Source organism: Astyanax mexicanus, chromosome 1, assembly GCF_023375975.1.
Source record: "Astyanax mexicanus isolate ESR-SI-001 chromosome 1, AstMex3_surface, whole genome shotgun sequence".
Lineage (NCBI taxonomy): Eukaryota > Metazoa > Chordata > Actinopteri > Characiformes > Acestrorhamphidae > Astyanax > Astyanax mexicanus.
The window spans coordinates 61,443,578-61,462,053 of record NC_064408.1 but is presented as its reverse complement, the minus strand read 5'-3'; the positions used below and the strand labels follow the sequence as shown (position 1 = coordinate 61,462,053).

Genomic DNA, 18,476 nt, shown 5'->3' with positions numbered 1-18,476 from the left:
ATTGTTACATGTGGCACAACCTTAGAACTCATAAAACTGTCAGTCCTCCCCGAGTTATCCTGTATCTTATCACATAAAAATCTGAGATGTAAATTGGGTAATGTAATGGGTAACACATGTCCTTCTGAAGCCATGTCTCCCTGTGTGAGAGAAAAGTCAGGCAAAGGCATGGCTTTAATAGCTTTGGTATACTTTGCTTTAAATGGTGTCCTCTCTCTGCGCTCACTCTCTAAAGCTTATTTTAGACGCTTATGCTTAAATCCTGAGTGTACTTGTACCCTGGGGGCAGCGCTGTTTGCCAGTGGGGTGCACAGGCCTTTATTTTGGATAAACGCAGCAGTTCCGGACTGAACATGTGTTTCGGGTTTGAGGTGAGCACATTTGCAGGAATGGGTAGATGCTAAGGTCTGTACAGTCTTTCCAAAAGATAGCTACTCCAGTTTCTAATGAACTGAGGATGGAAATTCCTGTCTGTGTGACTGTGCCAGCTTTAGTTAGTCAAAGCAGTCTGGGATGGAAGAAGAGAAACGAGTGGGTGGTTTGATGTGGAAGTGTGATTTCTAAATCTGTGACTTTCTGAACAGGTTGACCACGCTGAGGGGAAGTACGAGGTGTCCAAGACTCTAAGGTATTTAGTTTTCTCTGTGCTGGAAATCCCCATTCCCCCCAAAAACAAGCCCTAAGATTGAGAAGTGCATGTGCAGGTTTTCAGATGTCTGCTATTACTCAGCCGACTTTCAAGACTCACATCCTCCACCTTCTGTATAAAACACAGCTCAGTGTTTTTGGGAAGAGGCTTAGATAATGTCTCAAAATTAAAAAAAATAAATAAATAAATACAGCCTTAGTTTTTGCTATGCATCACTCTAACCGGGAAACAAAGTTCAAGTGAAAACATTAAAAACTATTGATACACATATATTACCCTTGTGAAAAAAGTAGATTAAAGTATGCTAAATATTATTATGCTATAGTGCACTAAAGTGTTCTTGTATCCACATTATTAATCAGTATATTTAAGAAGTGCTAAAATGGAACAACTTTTTTTTGTACTTAAAATAGTATAAAGGTCTTATTTAAACTGTGCTAGTTGTACTTACCTGTACTAAAATGGAACTATTTTAAATATACTTAAGTGACATTTAAACATACTACTTTATGTATGTAACCCCATATTTTGAACATGCTTACAGTAAAATTATAATACATTTAATGATAATTACAAATGTATCACTATTATACACCAGGTATATTAGAAATGTTCCAGGAATTGATGTCAAATATATGTGATCTATTTACATTAGAGTAGAAGTATGCTTCTTGTTCCTGTCTTTTGTAGGTAGCACACTTCTAGTATACTTCATTGGGTATTAAATTTATATTTTAATATACTGTACTTTTAATGTACTGTACAATTGTAGCATGTTACAAATTTACTTAATTTTTTTAAGTTAGTAGTGGTAATTTAATTTACTACTTTGATTTAATAAAAAATTACATGATACATTGTACTTTAAATGAACTACTTTAATAGTTGTTTTTAACACACTTTGCAATACCGTGTGTGTGTGTGTGTGTGTGTGTGTATGTGTATTTCACTGAAACCTGATTAAAAAGGACAACTCATATGCAATCAATTCAAAGACTTTGACTGACCAAGACTGAGACTTTGAATTCAAACTGACCCAGTTACCCCAACCTTATGTTTGATTGGTCGAGAAATGTTAGATGAAACATGTTTGCTCTTCTATTTTTCTCTAGATCCTAAATCAAGAAACTAACATACAATATGATGACAAAGGTATCGGGACACCTTGATTTTTTATTTATAGAATATATTTTTTTTTTTTCTGAAGTTATTGGTTGAAAAAAATACAATTTCCTGCTTTTGTTGAAGTAACTGTCTCTACTGTCCAGTGCAGGCTTTCAGCACTGCACTGTGAGGAGGTTGCCTGCTTGATTAAACATGTTTAACTATGTTTAGATATGTCTTTACCCTATCAATTGCCTGGACATCATCTTCCACTGGGTAATGCTTGTGTATGCAAATATGAGCAGTGATCTATAGAACGGTGGAAGATTGACTTCTCTAGTTGTCACAAATGTTTAAAATAATGAAAACAACTATACTGCTTTTATATAATGATTAACTATAGTGCTTGTCAATAAGAGATGGAACAAAGATTAGCCATTATTAAAGTGTATTTTTATTTTTTTTGTATTTTGACAATGATAGGTCTAATAAGTTGCAACAGTTGTCGCCTGTATGTTTTATATTTGCACGGTCCTAAGAATACAGCAACAGATGAATATTTTTTCCTCTGGCCATAACTTTTTAACTTGGTTCATATGATTTCCTGCAAGTTTTTAGGAACTAGAATTAGAAACCCACTTGTTTACAGTTTTGTTCCATATGTGTCCTCCATTGCCCTCCACTGATTCAGAGAATGTGGTGGTGCTGATCAGATTGTTTTCTACATCTTCATTTTTATTCTAGCTCAAGTGGTCTTCCCACATGGCTCAAATCAGAGTTACTCAGCTATCACTTCTCCTCTCTGTAATGAGGAAATCACACTTCTCCAATTGGAACGTTCCCCTGGAGGGATGCTGGTATGCAAACGCACAACTGAGTCACACCAAACTCTCGCAGCTCACAGCAAGTTGAAGCAATGTCCAGATAACTAGGCCATGAAAACACGTACCAAAGTCACACTGACCCCCCCAGACAGTTTGGATTCTGGGAATCTAGTTCGCCAGCATGGAGGTTCCTTCATGTCCGGCATTTTCTTCTCCTACTTCTTATTTTTTCTGCAGTGAATGAATCAACAAACATAGCATTGCTCCCCAGTGAGTGGGTGGACTGAGATGAACCTTTTGAACTGTTTCCACTCTAAATGAGCCCCAGTACTGAAGTTTTTCTTGATTAGGCCTCAGAAAATAATTTGAAGGACCCATAGCTGTAGATGAACCCCAGGGTTCTCCATAACATTTCTTTACTAGAGACTAAAGGTGCGCTAGAGGTCACCTGCTCTTTTTAAAGAGCTAGAAGTTGTAATATACTGTATAAGCTTAACACAAAACACATAAAAATTTATTGCAGAATTTTTAAAGTATTTTTTAAGTGTGTTTCGTTCATAGAGCACATTTCAAATCAACTTGCCAAATGTACAGTACAAAAGACTGGAAGTAGAAATATTCTGTAAATAAATGAAAAATAAATCAGCAATGCTTTAAGCACTAAACTATACAATTTGTATAGAATCAGTTCTATGTTCTATTTAATAAGCAGTGTAGCAAATCTGGTCTCTACCACTGCTAGCAGTGTTTTATTTCACCATTTATCAGCCTTACAACATTTGGAGAGATTACCCATATTAAACTGGGCGTGGTGTTAATGTTAACACATGTATTAAGAGAAATAGCCAGCTGTTTAAGTGCAAATACGCTATTAGATGTGTGAATTCATTTTAAAAGGCACAGCTGTTGCTCAAGCACATTTTTGTTGCTGCTGTTGTCAATTTATTAAATTGCACTTGCCTTAAAGCAATTTTTTTTTATTAAAACTGCATCTGTTGGAATGTCTTCTGAAATCAGTTATTAATATTATTTTGATGTTCTTGCTATGTACAAATATTTTTATGCATAAAATTTGGTTGTTACAAAAATATTTTGCACATATATCATATTTTTCTCTGCTATTCTGACCACCTAGCTTTACTAAAAGGCAAAAACTCACTATGAACTGGATTTATGGGAACAGTATGAGAAGGATGCTACTGTTTTTACTTAAACATAAACCTAAAATCTAATAAAACCTCATGAACAGTTTGCAGAATATGACTCCATAATGTACAAAACCTTGATTTTATGGCTTGTTATGGCTATTGCACTTGCACAGATCTCCACATCTCCACTAGCAATCTGATCCTTCTCCACTCTCAGCACAACCAGCAAGAGGATTGGCTCTTTTTTGATGAAGGAAGGGATTTTATCTGTAAACAGAGACCATGATTAGTGTTACCAGAAATTCCATTGACACTGCAGTCAGTGGTTGGTCTCCCCATTAATAACATTCATCTGTAAATTTAGGACCAGTCTATGGAAAGCTACTAGAGATTTGATGCTATTATAAAAGTGGTTACAGCCCAAACCTAAATCAAAAGAACATTTCAGAGTTTAGATTAATTGGCTTGGAACGTAATTACACACATTACATTGAGGCTGTACATTAAAGCAGTAACGTTTTGCTGGAAATCCTGAAGTTCTTTATTTAGTAGATACTGGATGCTGAACATTATAGCAGGTGGATCATATTTCCTATCATTGGAGGCCTCTTCTTAAGAAATCAAAGAAAGGAAGGGAAACATTACAGCTCTGTTTTACTCAGGGCATCCCCCACATTACCCAGAATGTTCACAGTGTGCCTATACCCAGAGATGAACCACATACTGTACATAAACAATGACCTGAGCAAATTTACAGACAGGCTTTTACCACGTTAGCGTGCAGATTAATGTGATCTGGACGGCCTAAGTGCCTCACTTTAAATATTCTCAGGTTCCCTGTCTGTCTGCTAGACTTGCTGGCTCTGCTATGATCGATGGCTCATGTCTGTTTGGGCTTAGCATGGGAAATAGTTAGTCCACTCTCTCTCTCTCTCTCTTGCTCTCTCTCTCTCTCTCTCTCTCTCTCTTTCTGTGGCATTATCACCCTTCAGAGAGCAGTTGACAGGTGCAGATTCATATGACGTCTCTGTACTCTCTCACTGATTTCCATTACCTACAGGCAGCTTCCTGCTCTACTCCTTTAGCTCAGATCATCCCCAGCATCAAAGTGCTTCACCGTGAAGCTATTAGCGTGTCAGAGGAACGGGGTAATGTGATAATGTGCCAGTATGTTCATATCTTCAGATATTTAGGCCTTGGGCCAGGCCGAGTGTATAACATTACTCCACTGGAGATCAAAGCCTCTACACACATCTCTGTAACTGCACCCATACCCCTTTTCCTGTTCCACCGAGAGCTCTCCTGAAACATGTGACTTCTGGGTAGAAGTCTGCTTGGCCTTTGGTGGAACTGCTGGTCCACTGAGATCAGTGAGATCAGAGTCACAAGAAATTGGGAAATTCAGTGGAAAGTACATATTAAAAACATAACTGACCTTTTAGGTTGCTGAACCTCTCAGTACTCACATGCCAGTTCTTCAATACAGGTCATTCAGAATGCAGAGTAGTGCTTGTCTATCTAACCCATCTAACCCATAACCTCGTGAAGTTCTCCTGACTCCTGACCACGTCACTGGCCTTTTGTGGAAGCAAAAATCACGTACACGTTTTTTACATTTCAGAATTCAAAGTGTTCAGCTCACTGACTCGCTGTAACAAACTAAAATAACTCAGGTTCTTCAGCAATAGAATAAAGACAGACCTCTTCAGGCAGCACCTAGTGGACACACTTATGCAATCAAACATCATGACTAAATCACATAGTTTATTTTTATTTTTTTTTTTTTTCCTGCATTTTATTTCTCTTTTTCCATCGTCTCAATGTTGAACTCAATGTTACTATTATTATTTGGTAACACTTCACAATAAGGGTGCAACAATTAATATCAATTAAACATTGTTAATGCCTCATCTAATTGTTATTGACACTATTATTTATTAGACATTATTAAGCATTACTACATTTTAATGCTTAAGAATATTGTAAATAATAATGAGACATTTGTAAAAAAAAAAAAAAGATTAATTATTAATGTCTTAACTAGTGTCAATTAATAATTTTGGGACATGCTATTGTAGGTACTGCAAATTAATGTGCCTTTATTGTAGGGTGTTACCATTTTTTTGCAGATACCTAGAACAAAATGTGTCATTGCTCTTGTCTCTTGGAGATTTGAACAGTATTTCCAGGTTTTGCTAAAAGACTATTTTATTTATTTATTTATTTTTATTTTTATTTTTTCATTTTCTCCCCAATTTATATGGCCAATTACCGAACCCACTTATTTTTGAACAGGGTTCAAAAAAAGTGAGCTACTCTCTGCTATTAATGGCACCATCACTAATCTGATGATTCAATACTATGTGAATGGTGAAATCAATACAGAAAAGTAGCAGAGTAGCAGTGGTACTTCTGCCAGCTCAGGAAATAAGGCCTTGATCTTCCACTGGGATGGTAAATATAGCAGAAGGTGTTTTGCTTTATTTGGAATTATTTAGACATATCTTCTTAACATTGTTAAAGGCTCTTATTGTGGGATAGCTTGAAAGTCAGTTTACAGGCATTAAGCTGAGTTCTGCCCCATTCTCCTACCTTAGGGTAGGATACATCAAGATACCCTGTTTAGATGGCTGATTGTGGTTTGTACAATCGTCCCCAAAAGAGAGAACTATCAGATTTAAAGTTGCATGGTCAAAACTGCATGCATGAAAATATACAAATCTCTATTTTTTTTTAGATTTGCAAATCTCATTTACAAAATTCTTGAAAAAAGTAATGTAAATCTAACATTAAGGGCCCTATTTCATCGATTTATTAGTGCCTTGCACTGCTTAACATGCGCAAAAAGACATGCACTAAATCTCTTCATCTTCATCATTCTAAAGCAGAAGGTGTTCTGCTTTATTTGGCATCACTGCAACTCACATTTTTTCTGTTGTTTCTGTTGTCTATTTGACTTCTCTTTGTTTTAATTATATTGGAATCATGTTTTATCCATGCTTTATTGTTGGTGCACGTCTTGCTGGTGAATCTGTGAGCAAGACAGCAAGTCTTTGTGATGTATCAAGACCCACGGTATCCAGGGTAATGTCAGCATACCACCAAGAAGGATGAACCACATCCAACAGGATTAACTGTGGACGCTGTAAGAGGAAGCTGTCTGAAAGGGATGTTTGGGTGCTAATCCGTCGGGACAATAAATTATTGTTGTCTAAAACCAGGTGTTTCAGTTTCATTGTCCAACCCCTGTAAATAAACTTGCCTTGCCTTGTTATTTTGTATTTTGTATAGCCCCCATGATAAGAGACACTGTTTGAAAGACCTCAGGTCAAATGGCTAAAAAATCTCTCTTCGGCTTACATTGATTGACCTTTGTAGTGTGTGTGTGTGTGTGTGTGTGTCTTCAGTATCTTCAGGAGCCATGTGTTGAGATATTACTCAGCTCTGAGGCTAGTGGAGTAATTAGCCAGGCATTCAGGTCTGAGGTGATACTGATGATCTCCAGCATGGCTGAGGTGTCAGTAACTTCCCTGCAGCTGTGCATGTCTCTCTGAGGGTAGAAACATGAGAGAGAGAGAGAGAGAGAGAGAGAGAGAGAGAGAGAGAGAGAGAAGTAGGAAGGGTCTGCTGGTAAGTCACATGTGTGTGATAAACCCTCTGTTGGACCACTGTTCATGCAAAGGGGTCTTCCAGTATCTATGAATGTGACTTTACTTGGATTACACACACATTTCCCATAAGCCCTTCACAGGAACTTCACCTCCCTTACAGCAGATGTGAATGATTGCGTTCACGTCATTCCTTTGGAAAAAAAAAAAACAACATTCCAAAGGGACCAAACAGTGCTGCAAGTCCTGTTTTCTAGTTTAGTTGAGTGAAATTTCTGCACAATGGTTGGACAAATCCAACATCAGTACCACAATCATTAACACATAAGTGGTCTGAAGGAGTTTAGAGGAACAGATCACAGTAAAACAGTGAGACAGTGAGTAAAGCTGGTGTCTGCTGATATTCCTGATGGATGTGTAGAGTGGGGCTCATGTTACCTGTAGGTGTAAAGTGTCAGGGAAATGTGCTGTGAGATGCTCTGAAGCATATTAGTATAATAGTATGTCTTACTCATTACTGTATGCTTAAAAAACTCCTCTATATTACAAATCCAGGCATATCTACTTAACATTGTTAAAGGCTCTTAAGGTGGGATAGGTTGAATGTCAGTTTACAGACAATTAAGCTGAGTTCTGCCCAGTTGGCGGATTGTGTTTTCTACAATTACCATCAAATGAGAGAACTATCAGGGACAGATTTAAAATTGATTTTTATTCATCTCCCCTAACTTTTGTTTATTGCAATTGTTGCAATTTTGCTTTGCTGTTTTTTCTAAAAAAAAAAAAAAAGTAACAGAAATCTAACATAAAGGGCCCTATTACAGCAATTTATAGGTGAGCCATCAACCATGCACAGCGCAGATATATTTAGGACGTGTCAGTGTGTCTTTGCTATCATAACGACAGGAAAATTACACTTAGCAATACGTAACATGCACAAAAGCCATGTATTAATTATCTTAATTAATCAATGGTGTGTTTTGGGTGTAACATGAAATAAACCAATCAGGCTCTGACTTTGGCACACCACTATTTCAGGGGTGCAGCTACCTGGATGTGTCCAGCGCTTCTTAAGCAGAAGAAACCGACCTGCTCGTTCACACAATAAAATGCTATTTTATTATATATTCTATTTATTGTTGATGTAAAAGTTTTCCAACAGGTATGTGCTATAGGTCTGTGCACTGCTGTGTGTCCATGTGTGCGTAACAAGCGGGTGTTGGGGATGTGCCAATTCACTGCCAAGACAGCAAGATAGACGTTTGACAACTGTATAGGTTGTTGTTGGTCAGTGGAGCACCTGTGTTTTCTATTGCCAAGATAGCAATATGCCAAAAATGTACCTGAACACACCTCATTTCCAAATGCCCATCGGCTTAGATATATTCACAATCACAGTTGCTATTTAAAAGAAGCAGGCACGAGGTGTGAACGTAGACTGTTGCCAGGGTGTAAGACAGCAATGAACCTTATGATGTGCCTTGTGTAGGCTGTATGATAGGATACATGATATTTATGATGTTCTCAATGATTAATCTCAACTTAACATGTCCCGAAGGGACATGGTGTATTTTATTTACTTAAAAAAGTAATAACCACATATTAAGTGGTGAGCATGACATATTAAGTGGTGAGCACCAATTACTAAGTGGTGAGCACCACATACTAAGTGGTGAGCACCAGCTACTAAGTGGTGAGCACCTGATAATGGTAGCTAGCAAGCTATAGTTTAAACAGTTTAGACAGAGAACTTCAACGACTTTCAATAACCTGCCTTGCTGAGTAGATGTTCCACAGTGAAATAAAGTTGTTAGCTAGCTAGGTAGGTGAAAAGATGGAGGATTGCAGAGAATGTGCACAGCACAATGTAGGAGTCTGTGAAATTATGTACAGACCAGTAAATATATATCATCTGGTACTCACCACTTAATATGTGGTGCGTAATCCTTAGTAGCTGGTGCTTACCACTTAATATGTTTTACTCACCACTTTTTTATGTATAAAAAATTCGCCATGTCCCTTTAGGGGCTTTGTAGACAACTGCATTAGTGAGTTTTTAAAAAAGAGAGTATCAATAATGCCCAATATTCTTTAAAGTGTCATCCATTGAATATTTAATATATCAACAGTGGTTCATCCAGGCACTGCTGTGAAGGACCATTTTAACAATCTTGTTTTCTTATATCATGTGACATTCTAAAACTGGGAAATAACTAAATATTGAAACGTTTAAAACTACACACTGGCATCCAATGTCCTAAAACTACACTTACATGTTACTTGGGACTAGTACCATCATATATTATGAGTTTTTTTATGTAAATATGCACATTATGAGGGTTATGCACATAGAATTTTTTGCACTAAATGTGGATGTGATTTCTGCAATAGTTGCTTGTCTGTTACTATGGACAATTCTAGCCTGAGGTAACATTTGAGCACATGATAAATTAACATACGGCTATGCCAAGACTTTTGATAAAGCAGTATTATGTGTATATATTGCATATATCAGGAGTTTACTGTACAACTTTCTAAAACTCTCTGTCAGTCTAGCTTTCTAAACCTTCCATTTTTGTTCTCAAATATTTAATGCGTTCGAAGTCAGGTTCTCATTTCCTTTTCCCTTATGAAGTTCTGGACTATGTCCTGAGGATTGTGCTGTGTTCTTTGACATCTGTGACCGATTTGATTTGTACACTGGTGATTTCAATTGAACAGGCTTATGAAGACTGAGCAGACCCGAAGGGACTTCAGATGTGAATGTTTGTTTGCTTTATTTCTCTAGAACGTACTGATTAGATCCCTGTTGTGTCCCCCAACAGAGCTTGCTTTCCCAAGTGAGCGTCTTCAGAAACGCTCATGTGCTGTTTGTGCTTTTCAGAATCATTCATCAAGACGTATCCATCATTCCCCATAATTCTAGGGGCCTCTTCAGCGAAACGGCAACGCGAAGTCGCAATCAACTGACCTCAGCATTACGCATAATACATGTTTTCATTTCCCTCAATGACATTTCACGTTAGGCCATTGTTTTGCTATGTGTGTAACCTAGTGAAACCAAAACAGGGCAATTAAACCACCCATTTCTCAGCTTAATGAAGACAAGCTGCTGAAATACAGTGTAATGAATGTTTTTGGGAAGCTTTATGAAGACAGAAAAGGGGTCATTCTCAGCTTTGGATGCTCTTGTAGTGCTGCTGATTAGTTCTGAATGCATAATTTTCATCATGCGTCAGTAGTTAATGTAGGTCAGTGTTCAGATTGGTTGTAGTTCCAGCTGTTTACTTCAAGCATCAACACAGCCTGGAAACATCTGTTGTCGTCTCATCTGAGGTGGTCAATCCAAACAAGCAGCAGAGTGAGCAGGAGGGTCTTGTCAGCAGGGTCCAGCTGAACTACAAAACACCAGTGAAACAGTCATTTCTGAAACAGGGGCATATGTAAAGATCCGGGGAAGCTGTATGGGAGAGTGGTGCGAAAGAAGCCATTTCTGCAAGCACGCTTTTGTATACCTCAGGCGACTCTGTTTGTGGCGTGCTTGCAGAAATGTCTTCTTTCGCATCACTCTCCCATACAGCTTCTCCCTGTACAAAGTGCGCTGTATTGTTGACTGATGCACAGTGACACCATCTGCAACAAGATGATGCTGCAGCTCCTTGGAGGTGGTCTGTGGATTGTCCTTGACTGTTCTCACCATTCTTCTTCTCTGCCTTTCTGATATTTTTCTTGGCCTGCCACTTCTGGCACTCTTAACAAGAACTGTCCCTGTGGTCTTCCATTTCCTTACTATGTTCCTCACAGTGGAAACTGACAGGTTAAATCTCTGAGACAACTTTTTGTATCCTTCCCCTGAACAACTATGTTGAACAATCTTTGTTTTTAGATCATTTGAGAGTTGCTTTGATGAGCCCATGATGCCACTCTTCAGAGGAGATTCAAATAGGAGAACAACTTGCAATGGCCACCTTAAATACCTTTTCTCATGATTGGATACACCTGGCTATGAAGTTCAAAGCTCAATGAGGTTACCAAACCAATTTTGTGCTTCAGTAAGTCAGTAAAAAGTAGTTAGGAGTATTCAAATCAATAAAATGATAAGTGTGCCCATACTTTTGCACCGGTCAGCTTATATATATATATATATATATATATATATATATATATATATATATATATATATATATATATCTAAAACTACTTATATATAAAAATATGTCTAAAACTAATTATATCTAAAACTTCTCTAAATCTACCTCATTGCAAAAGCAAGATATATATATATATATATATATATATATATATATATATATATGGTGTATATATATATATATATATATATATGGTATATATGGTGTGTATATCTTTTGCACTATGCTTAATAATACAACTTTAACATTTTAAAATTGTTTGATTGTGTTTATATATGTAATTGCATGGGGCATGAATTGCACACATTTGGTGGAATGGCACATACACAATATGTACATCATCACTGGCACTGTTATCTATATTATATGTACTTTATACACAAAACTAGTCAGTGTCAGTGGCCGGTTGCCATGGCAGCGGCTTCAGTACAGCATGGCTGCAGCAGCGTGATGACGTCACAAAATTTGGAACTTTGAGGTGAATCAGATCCAGAGTTGAGGATTTTAGTGATCAGTTCTGCTTGCATCTGCGACTGAACTGCACACAGAGAGAGAAGTTCCCATACAGCCAGAGAGAGAGAGTTATTCAGAGAGACAGAGAGAGAGACAGAGAGAGAGACAGAGAGAGACACAAGGAGAGAGAGACCGAGAGACAGAGCGGTTTATTCCTCAGAGAGGTTTATTCCTCCACACTCCTGTGACTAATTCACTGCAGAACAGCAGAACCAGAGGTGGAAAAAATACTGAAAAATTGTAATTAAGTAAAATTACCTTTACTTTGCTAAAATTCTACTAAAGTAAAAGTAAAAGTAAAAAAGTACTCAATTTAAAATGTACTTTGAGTAAAATTTATATTGTTACTTTTGATTATTTGATGTAAAAAAAAGTTCAACAAATCATAAATTAAATAATTTTAAATAAACTATTATTCCACAATAATTTGGACATTTCAGGCAATATTTGTTCAGACCACTACATAAAACATTTTCAAGAACAAGTGTAAGTGTAAAGGCATATTTTGTATTGCATGAGGAAGTTTTTGCCTCGTTATTCCATGCGCAAGCATCAGTGCTCCGGCGCATCCGCGACAGTTTTTTTCCCAGCATTTAATTTTTTACTCAGTAACGGGGAGTTTTCCAATGTATCGAAGTAAATTACTTGTGTCAAAGTCTACTTGAGTAAAGGTAAAATGACCTATTTTAAAAACTACAAATTACTCGTAAAGTCTAATCAATTACAGTAAGGTGAATAAATGTAATTCGTTACGTTCCACCCCGGAGCAGAAGGAGTCATGGCGAAAGACCAGTACACCAGAGACCTGGAGAAGCTGATCATGGAGCAGAGAGACACAACGTCCAGAGTGCTCAAACAGTGGACAATCGAGAAGGCTGAATGGGACGCGGAGAAAAAGAAGATGAAGCTGGAAATCGAAGAGCTGAAGAAGGAAGGAGAGAGGCTCACCCTGAGAAAGAAGAAAGAGGAAGAGCAGATGCACTCTAAAAAGTAATTCTGTGTTTTAGTCAGTAGAACTAATATTATCAAGTTGATTAAACTTACCGGCCAAAGCAAAATGACGACTTGACTGAGTTAAGTTGAGCCAATGAATTTTTTTTTTTTTTACAGTGTGGGAGATGTGAAGGATCTCCTAGAAATGAAACAGGTGCAACAAGCCATGGAACGCCTTCAGAAGTCAGAGAAGGAAAAAAGAGATCGAATCCTGCAGGCCTGGACTGTGGCAAGTAAGGAATGGGAGGAGGAGAAAAAGAAGATGAAGCTGGAAATGGAACAGCTGAAGAAGAAAGACAAAGAGCAGACGGGAGATGTGAAGGATCTCCTAAAAATGACAGTAGTGCAGAAAGCAGTGGATCTCATTCAGAAGTCAGAGACTGAAAGAATTGATAGGATCCTGCTGGCCTGGACTAAAGCAAGTGATGAATGGAAGGAGAAAGAAAAGAAGATGAAGCTGGAAATTGAACAGCTGATGGAAGAAGGAGAGAAGCTGAAAGCGATGAAGCAGAAAGACGAAGAGCAGACGGTAGAGGTGAAGAAGGATCTCCTAGAAATGAGAGTGGTCCAGAAAGCAGTGGATCTGATTCAGAAGTCTGAGACTGAAAAAAGAGACAGAATCCTGCAAGCCTGGACTGAAGCAAGTGATGAATGGAAGGAAAAGATGGAGATGGTGATGAAATAAAGAGAGAAGGAGAAGAAGGAGATGGAAAAGAGGAGGGAAGAGAGGAAGAAAAAGAAGGAGTTGGAAAAGATGAGAAACGAGAGAGAAGCCAAGGTCATGGAGGAAAAGAAGAAGAAAGAGCAGAAAGAGAAGGAGGAGAGAGAGATGGAGGAGATGGTGCAGAAAATGGAAGCACTAACCCTTGACAACAGCTGGCAAAAGACTCGCCTCAAGATGAGGAGAAGAAAAATAGTTCCATTTATTCATCTTTTCTGATTTCCAATTTCTTCTGATCCCTCTTTTAAGATTTCAATAAATCAGTTTTTATTGAAACTGAATAAAGCCGCTCTATTGTTTTTTTTTTTTTTTTGTATATAGAGTTAAAACTTGTTTTTTTAAACAATTATACGGGGTGTAAGATAGCAACAAGCTTGTTATTATGTATAAAGTACGTAACTGATGTGTAACATCTGAATTCCTGATCTATTCATTATTTTGTTAATCATTTGTTAATAACGAAATATTAACTTTTATGTGGCTTGTAAAGCATCGCTAAAAATATAAAAAATGGCATATATTTATGAGTACATAATGTATTCTTCATAAATTAAATATGAATTAAAAATGTATAAATGTTATAATGACCAACGTTATTCTAAAGTGTTTCCCACTAATGTTAATGGAACTCACTCCTGTTACTTTTTATGTTTTAAGGAATTAATTTAATCATGGTCTTCAGAAGAACCAGCTGATTGTAGTACACCTTCCTGTTGTAGATGTTCCAGATGTTTCAGATGGAGTAATGTTTTACGGTTACAGGAAGGAAGAAGTAAAATGTGTATTTTAACTTAAATATTATGGATTTATTATGAACAAAATATTTTTACAGCATAGATGGGGTTTAGAGTCACACAACAATGAAAAAAAAATACATCTCTGATGGATTTTAATAATTATATTTCATGGTAAAGTTTATAGTTTAGAGTAGAGTGGTCTAAGTGATCTAAGTATTTCTTTATATATATACATATATTTTTTATTTCATATCTTACTTTTGCAATTGGGTCAGTGTTCTAGACAAAATGATGAAAGAAGGTTTCTATGCTGAAGATGTTTTGACTTTTATATTAAAGCATGTCTCTATTTTAAAGAATGACTGCATGTTCAAATAATTGCTAATTATGACAAAAAAAAAAACACTCCTGGGTAACATTTTATAAACGTTCAGCTTTAAAACATTTATACGTGTTTCCTAAATTTCTAATTAAGTAAACATGAATTAATCATGTACTCATATCTATAAATCATGAATTACTATATTAGTAATGCTTCAAAAGAAACATACAAAGTTATTATTACATACACATAAATATATGTATATATATATATGTATAAACTACTTATATATAAAAATACTACTCTAAAACTACCTAATTGCAAAAGTAAGATATGTATGGCAGCCAAACAGGAAATATATAATAAAAGCTGTAGAAAACATACAATTTTAGGGCAGAGACCAGGGATAATAAATTTATTTAAACTAAGTATAGTACTAAATTCTGGCTATCCACAACATCAAGCTTCTAGCTAACTGGTAAGCTACATTAATTTTCGTTAATTATAGCTTACAGTAAGTCCTGCAATCCTAAATTAATAAAAACTAATTGAAAATGAAATAGTTATTGGCTGATCAGGCACATCAGAGCAAGTTAAACAATACAGTTTCTTTTTTTTCTTCAAACCATGACTATCTATCTAAGCTAGCTTATTCTAAAGTTAAGCTAACTGACTGTCACAGGCTGTTGTTTATTAATCACACAGCTGGTTTGATCTTTGTGTTTTGATTCAGAGACAAGTCTTTTTAACCAGCTATCAGAAACATTAGGGCAGGCTGGCGAGGCAGGCTGGGGGGCTTCCCTTTTCCCTACTAGCCCATCGCGCTCCGCGAAACCAGACAGCTGATTGGCTGTTTCTTCTGAAAGGTGGAAATTTATCCTTGCTTTGGCTCCATGATCAGCATTAAGAGATTTTATAATTACACAGCGGTCAGTGGCCCTCTATTCTTATTATTAATACAGCTAAGCTGAGCAAAACTGTTCGGGGCTACTGGAAAATTATTTGGGGCTAAAGCCCCGGAAGCCCAGGCCAGGTGACGCCCCTGTTCTGAAACCACTATCAGCAAAGCAAAACAATCCTTTTATCAGATACGCCCTCACACATTTTACGCTGGATATTCCTTTCAGACTTTGTAATACTAGTGATGTCCATGCTGTCAGAGGCTACAGTATCCACAGCTTATGCACATGAACTAATTTTACAGTCCCTAACGCATCTGGAGGACAGTATTTCTGTCATTCAATTGTCATGAGTGTGAACTGACCTCCGCACGCTCATAAATCATACCCCTCACCGTATAGGGAGGTACAGTAGGTGTGCATGACGAACCCAGAGCTGGGCCCTTGAGGAGACATTGACAGCATAGGGCTAAAGCGATGCTGTGTGCATGTGTGTGGTGTTGCACAATGGGATGGTGCCTCTCACTGCTCTCTGTAGGCACATGGAAGCATTTAGAGACTGAAGTACGGAGAAAAGCCACCTGTAAGAAATTAAGGCCAAGAGTACAGCTGACACTGCTATAGGGGGTTGCTAGTGGGAGATGGTATTAGATTACAATAGATGTTAGTCATTTGATTACAGCAAATCCAATATCCACACATGCCTGATGTTGTGGGCTTTCCTATTATGAGTAAAACCTTTTCTTGAAGTCTAGAAGGAACACCACTTTTTTCATAGCAAAACTGACCCATTTATGTTCCACTTACACATGCATATATTCGCAGTAACTGCTGTGAGAGGGACAAGCTTAGTTCAGTTCAAGAATGTCCCATTTTTTACTGCAAATATTTAAATGATATAATTTCAGGGCAATATATCATTTTTTTTTCTTTGATAAGATTTTTTTCTTTCCAAGCTTTTGTTAATTTTAGAAACCTAAATTCAGCTTAATCAATTTCACGTAGAAAGATGACCCTATTTTGACCCTTGTGTGGTGTTCATATTTTTGTTACTTTTTACTATTTTACTTGTATTTAATTCAGCAAAATTAAGCAATTTTACATTAAAATGCTTTACACATGCTTGCTTCACCTAAATTGCAAGCAATATAAATATATATTTGCCCTTTACCTTTCTTATGTTACATTTCTTTCAAAATGTGCTACTCTTTTTTTATTATTATTTATACTCTTTCTTTTATTTATTAGTTTTTTAATAAAATGTAAAAGAAAATGAATTTAACTCAAGATATGAGTAGAAAATTTGTTTAGTTTCAAATTTACAAATGAAGCAATGTTTATTAGCCCTTGGCCAAACAAGGGGGGGGGGGGGGGGGTGTTGTACAGTGTGTTTTTATCGAAAATGTGTTTTGATATATGTTTTTCACAAAAAATGAGCCAATGCCAATGACTTTGAGTTAGAAAAAAATATTTTTTTAGTATCATTTGATGAAAAATGACATTTTGCTGAATTAAATACAAGTAACAAAGTAAACGAGTAACAAAAATATGAACGGTGGTGGCCACCGTTTTGTTTTGGGAGGAATTGCCAAGCTTGGATTAAAAGTTTGCTCCATTGCTCTCAACTTTTCAGGAATATATCCTTCAAGATGTTTTTCTCACTCTTGTTTATGTGTCTGGACTATTCATGGAGCTGTATTTTGTTGTTCTTGAGGAATATAGTTTTTTTGTGGGATTTCAGTATATTTTCTGATTTGATTTGGAGGAATCGAAGGCATTTGGGTTCTAAATATTTTGATTGGTATATTTTTGGATCTTGGACTCAGGCTCTTTTTGTGGTTCTGGTGGGAGAAATGTATACAGTGTAGTGTTGTCCATTTGTTTCTATGTAAAACATAATTTACATCACCAGCAGTTTTTTAAGTAACTGTGGAAGTTTCATTTCACAACTGCAGCATTTTGTGAGGCAAATGATGTTTATTTGATGTTCAATCCAGATTTGAATTGCCCACTTTTCCAAATACTATTACATATATACAGTATAATATAATTATTACAATATAATTTCTTATGTGCATCAAGTTAATATTTTATTGTTGCTCTGTTCAGAATGCCTGACATACTGATTAGCAACAACTGTTCAGAATCAAAGCAGTTAAAATATGGTTAATGGTTAATCATTTGGGTCCCAGTTTATAATAAGTGTCCCTAAGTACTATGTAGTTACACGGTAACAATCCATGTAACTACAGTGTAACTACTGATGAATTACATATTGTTACAGATTAACTACAGAGGTACAGGTTATGTAACTACACATTTGTATTATTAAGGTTAATTAAGGTTTATTAAGGTATTAAGGTTAATTTTGACTTGTGTAAATACATATGTGTACTAGGGGGAGTGTACTTACACATGTAATAGAGAAAGTGTACCTAACACATGTGTAACAATGTGTGTGTACTCAATCAGCCCTAATTACATACTAGACAATAGCTGTTGGATAAGTTTATACTCAACTACTACATATATCTAAGTACACACACTACTAAATATGTGAGTACACACACATTGTTACACATGTGTAAGTACACTTGCTCTATTATTTGTGTAATATACTCACCCTAGTACACTTGTGTACTTACACAAGTCAAAATTAACCTTAATACACATGTGTAAATACATAACCTGTACCTCTGTAGTTAATCTGTAACAATGTGTACTTCATCAGTAGTTACACTGTAGTTACATGGATCGTTACCGTGTAACTAGATAGTACTTAGGGACACTTATTATGAAGTGGGAAC

General features: G+C 36.5%; 1 protein-coding gene across 1 annotated transcript; it reads left to right on the top strand.

Annotated features, from left to right (window-relative positions):
• The first annotated feature begins 11,986 nt into the window (after positions 1-11,986).
• On the top strand, positions 11,987-13,990 carry LOC111191956 (ribonuclease Y). Its single transcript, XM_049481470.1, has 3 exons — positions 11,987-12,215; positions 12,768-12,987; positions 13,108-13,990. Exons 2-3 carry the CDS (start codon positions 12,776-12,778, stop codon positions 13,673-13,675), a joined length of 780 nt encoding a protein of 259 aa, XP_049337427.1. The 5' UTR covers positions 11,987-12,215; positions 12,768-12,775; the 3' UTR covers positions 13,676-13,990.
• Positions 13,991-18,476: the final 4,486 nt, after the last annotated feature.

Excerpts from the sequence above, each read along its gene's own strand:
- LOC111191956 (XM_049481470.1), top strand. The coding sequence starts at position 12,776 with ATGGCGAAAGACCAGTACACCAGAGACCTGGAGAAGCTGATCATGGAG. Across the intron at positions 12,988-13,107 it reads GAGCAGATGCACTCTAAAAA|TGTGGGAGATGTGAAGGATC; the intron begins GTAATTCTGTGT and ends TTTTTTTTACAG.